Genomic DNA, 6,287 nt, shown 5'->3' with positions numbered 1-6,287 from the left:
GTGATTCAAGGGTGATTTTGATTTTGTATGTTTATATTCTGCTGCATTATATGAATGTGATTTCTTCTTTGAGCATGCCGAAAACCCTTCATTTATAACTTTATAAGTAATGTAAATTTTATTAAGATAAAAGATTAAACCTCTATCTTTTAACAGTTCTATCAAACTACGATGATGATCATGATAAGTGCTATCTCAAAAACCCAACAATCAGTATTCCAACTTGCAGAAATTAAAGTTAACAACCAGTAAGTAGGGTTGTTTGAAATGAAGATAATGTTATTTGTCCTCCGAACAATATATAAGAACTAAAGCGAAAACGTTCAAATAGCCAGTGACGTGCATCGGATACACATAAATGATATTGTACTGGTAGTGTAGGTTTACTATTATCATGATAATAAATGTTTGAAGTAAAACTACATAAAAAGTAACCGATATTAATATCAATGCAGAAGCCCAGCAATGGAGCTAGAAAGAAATGAATGAAGACAAACCCAATAAGTCGAAGCTGAAGGAGAAGATCGATCTTATATAGTAAGGGGAATATATAGAAGGTCCCGGTCCGCTGATGACGAATTAAACGTCCCTGTCTCTCCTGCACTCGGGAGGCATGGTAGGGTATCTCACCCTATCCGTGCAATAGTTGTAGATGGTGAACTTGTCGCGGACCCAGCGGAGCCGCCTCCACTGGTAGGAATCAAGGTCCCGGAATTCCCTCTGGTCCCACCACCGCTTGCCCTGTGTGGCACAGAACTTGGCTTCAACGGAGGCCTCACACCCATCAATGTGGAAGCCCATGTAGGAGGCTATGAAAGGGGCCTTGGACCAGTCAGTCTTTTCGAGCCCACCCCTGGTGGCCCAGTCATCCGCGTTCCAGAGGCTCGAGTATATCTTCATTGGCTGATTGAATGGGAATCTCACCCCCAAATCTTTGCAGTTTTTAAACACTCTGATTGGGGTGCTGTCCACGAAGAATCTGTCCATATTTTTAAAATACTAACTTTAAAATGACCAAACGAACCCAAATAAATAAAAAGTGCATTCCAGTTAGAAATGTTTGTCGGGGGCAATCAATTTCCATCAAAAGTCATAAAGTAACCCAACTACTCGATGACTCAAACCTGAAAAATCTCAGGCATTTTATGTGCCAATAGAAGAAAACCTGAAAAATCACCAAATTTGAGTATGCGTTTACTCCATGCTTGATTTGACTTATGGAACAGTTTCTCCACTTTAGAAAGATGAACGTCGATGACAAGATTGCTGGAACACATCATGCTACGGTTTCAAAAGACTGGGTGTTCAAAAATCTGATCCCAACTTGGTGTAGGGAAGACAAACGTAAAAGAACATCATGCGAATCAGGTTGCAACATCCGATGTTAATTTAGCTTTTTTATTTTTCTTGTCCTATGCGATAATTAAGGCTGATATCAACCTAGATTCCTGCAGTAATCTTATAACTTGACAATGAACTCTGGAAATATATACCGACAGTGACAGAAAAAAAAAAACAAAAATGTCGCTTATACAAGAAAGTTCTATGTTCTCTCCACGAAATTGAAATTGTTGCAGCTCCTAGCATCAAACTATTAAAAGTTTAGAACCCTTTTAGTATTCTAGCAAAATCCTAGAATCCAGCAACTTAAATGCACGATGGATAGTTAAAAGCTAATAGAAGATGCAGAAACCATTAATCATGAATTTATGCGTGCTTATATTCTTGTTAAATAAAAATGCCAAAACTGAAAGGATTTGGACATTTGGGCAGTAATATGAAAGTAAACAGGACACTCACGCTATCTGATCCAAATTCCACAGAACAGAGTAGTCGTGGTAGCCTTTGGTTGGGTCAAACCAAAGATAAATCCTCTGCTCTCTGTCTCCTTTTCCTCCGGTGAACACATTGGTCTGCAGAATGTATGGCTGGCCAGTCCTGTTCCCCAGGAACTCAAAATCTATCTCATCATGCTCCGAATTTTGAGAAGATAACTGCAAGACATCAAATCATAAATGTTAAGCAGAAAAAGACGATCGTCTAGTAGTAGAATTTAGTTGAGTATTTTATTGTTTGGAAAAGAAAATCCCCCAAATAAATGAACCAAAGTTTTCTGATTTGTCACACATAGAAAGCATATATTACAGAAGCAGCTGCGATTAGTAAATAAAGCCGCCAACAGTGTGACAGGAATTTTACTCACATAGAAGGCAGTAACAGTTCCAGCAGAATCTCCAGGAACCAGCTTCATTTGCATACTGAAGTGGCCGAACAAGTAAGATCCTTTTGACTGGAAACCAGTACCTTTTACAAGATCAAAACCAAACTGTTGTGAGAATCGACAGAACATATGAAATATCTTAGGCTGATAGACGCATCTGATTTGATAATTTGATGGGAAAACAAGAGCCAAGATTATGTTTATACCAGTGTATTTGTCAAGGTGGAGCTGAATCTCGGAGCCTTCATTGAAGTACTTAATGTGATCAAAAGCCCAAGTAGGCATATAGTTTCTCCCGAATGGGACCGCTACAGGCCTCCTAGGGGGAGCTCCCATTGTTCCAGAAACCATAAACAAGAGACTCAGCAACAGAATCCACTGCGGTGAAGCCATATATCTGCACAGCATGAAACTAACACTTATATACGACAATAACCAACAGAAAGAAAAATAAAATCGCTCGTCTAAAAGGAAAAATATGGCAGAAAGAAACTTCGAGGCCTTATTCAGCAGGTTCTAGCTAGAGCATTACCCGAAAGAGAGAATGGGAAGAATGAAGAGGTATGAAGATGACCGGATGAGGAAAACAGAAGCGAGGGTGAGTCTATATGTAGGCTTGAATATTAATCTAGAGAATCCACTCCTCCTATAATTGGTTTTAATGTGAATTTTAGCTTAACCAAGGAGACAAAAGAATTCATTGTTTCGATTTAGGTTATTTTAATAATAGAAACGGCAGTACAGCTAATATATTAATCTATAAGCCTACAACTGTGGCGTTGGTGAGGGTGCTAGAATTATGTGTCTGTAAAAGGTCATTTGGTTGAAACAATTAAGAGTGTAGTGATTGATTTTTTTATTATTATTATTATTATGCAAACACTATTTGATTTTGAAAACATGTTGAAAAGCTGAAAGTTTGAACCCGTGTGTTTGCTTAGGGACATGGAGATGTGCGGTCTGCCAACGTCGGCCAATTACTGACCCATTTTCAGCCCTTTTCTTCTCTCACAATAAGAATCCCTGGGCCAGCATGTTTATTCGGCTTTTGTTACTGCTTTTCTTGTTTTTCCCACTTTTGTCTTTTGTGTTTGAAGTAACACTAGTATGTATTCTGGTAACAGCTCAATACTGAATAGTGGCTTGTTGATGTAAATTGAGGAATGGTTTTCCTGCACTGCACTGGCCCGAGTTCTGTCACCTCTCATCTGATTCAAAGAATTCAAAAAATCAGCTAACACATGCGGTCTCAACGTGACAAGAAAAAATTATGAAAAATAACTTTTTTCGTAAATTTAATTTAAAAATATTATTTTTTATAATTTTAATTATTTTTAGTTAATATTTGATATGACTTAATAATAATACCTTTTAAATAATTTCAGATAAATTAAAATAGTTCAATTTTTTCTATTTTCTCATCCAAACAAAAATTTCAAAATAAAATCTTGATTTCTCTCTCTGATGAAATATTGTTTATCTTGCTATCTAAAGTGCAGAGATGACATCAAGCTCTTTCTTATTTTGTTTTTTTTTTTTGGATGGTGGATCTTGGGGTTTTCAAAGATGATGAACAGTAATTTTACTCTTTACAAGTAGTGATTTGGCTCAAGTAGAAGGAATAGTTAAAGCATGTTTGATGGGTTTTATGGTGATTCACGGTTTTGTTGTGTTTGGGATTGAGATGATTATTAAGAATGTTTATTGGAGATTTTAATTTTTTTTATGAGATTTTAAGTTGAAATTGTTTAGGAAATATTTTGTAAATGGGGTATATTTTGTTTTTGTATAAGGGAGTAAGCAAGGCCCTCCCGATAGGAATATATTTTGTCTTACTTTGGAGGGTTATGGAGTTTTATAACCTATATTTTATGAAATGCACAATTTCATGGCTTAACAAAAAAAAAATATGTGTTTTAGATTTTTGAGTTTATTAGTTTATTCATAGAACCTTAAAGTTTAGGAGTTGAAATTGATTAGACTAGTTTTTAAGTATTGGGAGACTGATTTTTAGGTATTGCGTAACTTAATCACTGTGTGACTAGTTTTTAAGCATTACGTGATTGGTTTTAGGCATTACATAACTGGTTTTTAAATATTACGTGACTGATTTTTAAACAATGCCTTAGTCACACAATACCTTACTAACAAGTCACGCAATGCCTTACTAACAAGTCACGCAATGTCTTACTAATAAGTCATGCAATGCCTATCAACTAATCACGCAATATCATATCAACTAATCACACAATACTTAAAAACTAGTCACGTAATGCTCAAAGTCAATCACGTAATGCCCAAAGTCAGTTACGCAATACCCAAAAATCACAAAAACTACTAAATTCTATTTAACAAGATCAATAATTTCAGACGATACACCATATTTCATTTAACAACATAATTAACGAATATACCTACTTGACAAAGAATGCTCAATATGTTCAAAAGTTTTTCTTTATATATCAAAAATCACTCAAAAAAACTTAAAAATACTCAAAACGCTCCAAGATTTTCTTCATGTATCAAAAACTACTCCAAAATGCTCAAAATGTTTAAACGTTTGCTTTCTGGTAAAGAATACTCCAGAGATGAATAGTTAAACAAGAAAAGCTCAAAGAATATGAGTTAGTTCGAAGTGCAAACCTAAACATACCTGACCCGTTAATAGGTTTCGGGTTGAGACGCGGAACTAAATAAATGAGTCAGTTTCATTAAAGGTAATTTTGTTCAAATTTTTATTCTCTTGACTAAAAATAGTTAAAATTATAAAAAAATTTATTGTCAAAAATGTCTTATGTATAAGGCTCATTTAAAAAAAGAACTCTATGATTAAACACTAGGAATGTTCTTTACATCTTCCTCTGTTTTTTTTTTTTTTGTTTTGGAAAATTTAAAAGGGAAAACCAAGGGAAAAAAATTTACCCCTGAGGATTTAAAAAGTGATTTTTTTTTTTTTGAGAAAAAGGGAATTTCATTCCTTAATGCAATACCATAGGCAATTATAATATGTATCATAACAATAATTGCACACTTAGCCCCACACATTATAAAATTCCTACGATAAGAAGAGGACCTCATTAAAAATCTTTTCATGAAAAAACTCAATGAGAAAAACCCATGGAAAAGAAAAAAGAGTACCTTCAATCATGCCGTCCTACCCACATTAACTAGAATTACCATCATTTCTAATTACATTTTGTATTGCCACTGGAACATCTAGAATTACCCTCCAAAGAAACTGGTCCACCTCCAAATCTTTAGCCAGCTTAGCAGTTTCATGGGCCACCACATTAGTCTCTCTTCTACAATGCTCAATAGATGAACAAATAAGCCGAGTCATTCCCAAGCAACAGTCTTCAATCACATGACCCACCTCTCCATTAAGTCTCTTATTTTTAGTCCTCTTGGAGGCAATCAATTCCTACCTCTGGCACAAATATGCTTTCCTCATAGCAAACCGAAAGGGCCCATAGCAAAGCACATAACTCAGCTACTGCAGCATGTGTACTGCACTGGAATCTCGTCCCATCAGCAGTCACCATTTCCCACGATGAATTTCCAACCATGAAACCCGCTGCAGCTCATGTTTCACCATATAATGCAGCAATCGGCTCGTCACTATTTAGCATTATACGAGCTGGAGCTTTCCATCTTCTATCCGCAGCCACCGCTTTCAATCGAGTCCAATGTCCCATAGCCATTGCAGTACGGTATTGAGTACAAATGTCATAACCCATCTCCACCACGTTCTTAATTAGGTTCCTTACTTTACTTTTTAATTACCTCAAGATAATTTCCATCAGCTTCCAATTAACACCATTAATTATTCCTCTTTTTTGTTCCTTCTCTTCTAGAGAGTTTGAACTCTCTTTCTCTCTAAATCCATTTGATTTTTTATCTAATTTTTCATAATTGTTGTACATTTTTGTTGTTTAATAAAATGGAAGAATATAACTAATAGATTTTATTGAGGTTTAGTTGCTTTATTTTTAATAAATATATATATAATGAATTTTAAGCTTCTAATTATATCTTATTAAATTTGTATGGAAGTTTTTTTCTTGTT

At 35.2% G+C, this 6,287-nt stretch overlaps 1 protein-coding gene across 2 annotated transcripts; it reads right to left on the bottom strand.

The window, feature by feature from the left end:
- Nucleotides 1-279: 279 nt before the first annotated feature.
- LOC18612885 (xyloglucan endotransglucosylase protein 34) lies at nt 280-2,913 on the bottom strand. Of its 2 annotated transcripts, XM_018114400.2 has the most exons (5): nt 2,754-2,913; nt 2,428-2,618; nt 2,204-2,304; nt 1,801-1,994; nt 280-979 (listed from the first exon to the last, which is right to left on the bottom strand). In XM_018114400.2, exons 2-5 carry the CDS (start codon nt 2,612-2,614, stop codon nt 580-582), a joined length of 882 nt encoding a protein of 293 aa, XP_017969889.2. In that variant the 5' UTR covers nt 2,615-2,618; nt 2,754-2,913; the 3' UTR covers nt 280-579. The 2 variants fall into 2 exon arrangements, with proteins under 2 accessions (XP_017969889.2, XP_088662031.1); XM_088805905.1 differs by lacking the exon at nt 2,754-2,913 and having other exon boundaries at nt 2,428-2,629.
- Nucleotides 2,914-6,287: the final 3,374 nt, after the last annotated feature.

The sequence above is a fragment of the Theobroma cacao genome, chromosome 1 (genome assembly GCF_053813885.1).
Source record: "Theobroma cacao isolate CCN51 chromosome 1, ASM5381388v1, whole genome shotgun sequence".
Classification (NCBI taxonomy): Eukaryota; Viridiplantae; Streptophyta; class Magnoliopsida; order Malvales; family Malvaceae; genus Theobroma; species Theobroma cacao.
The sequence above is the reverse complement of the archived record's forward strand: the minus strand, read 5'-3'. Positions and strand labels throughout refer to the sequence as shown.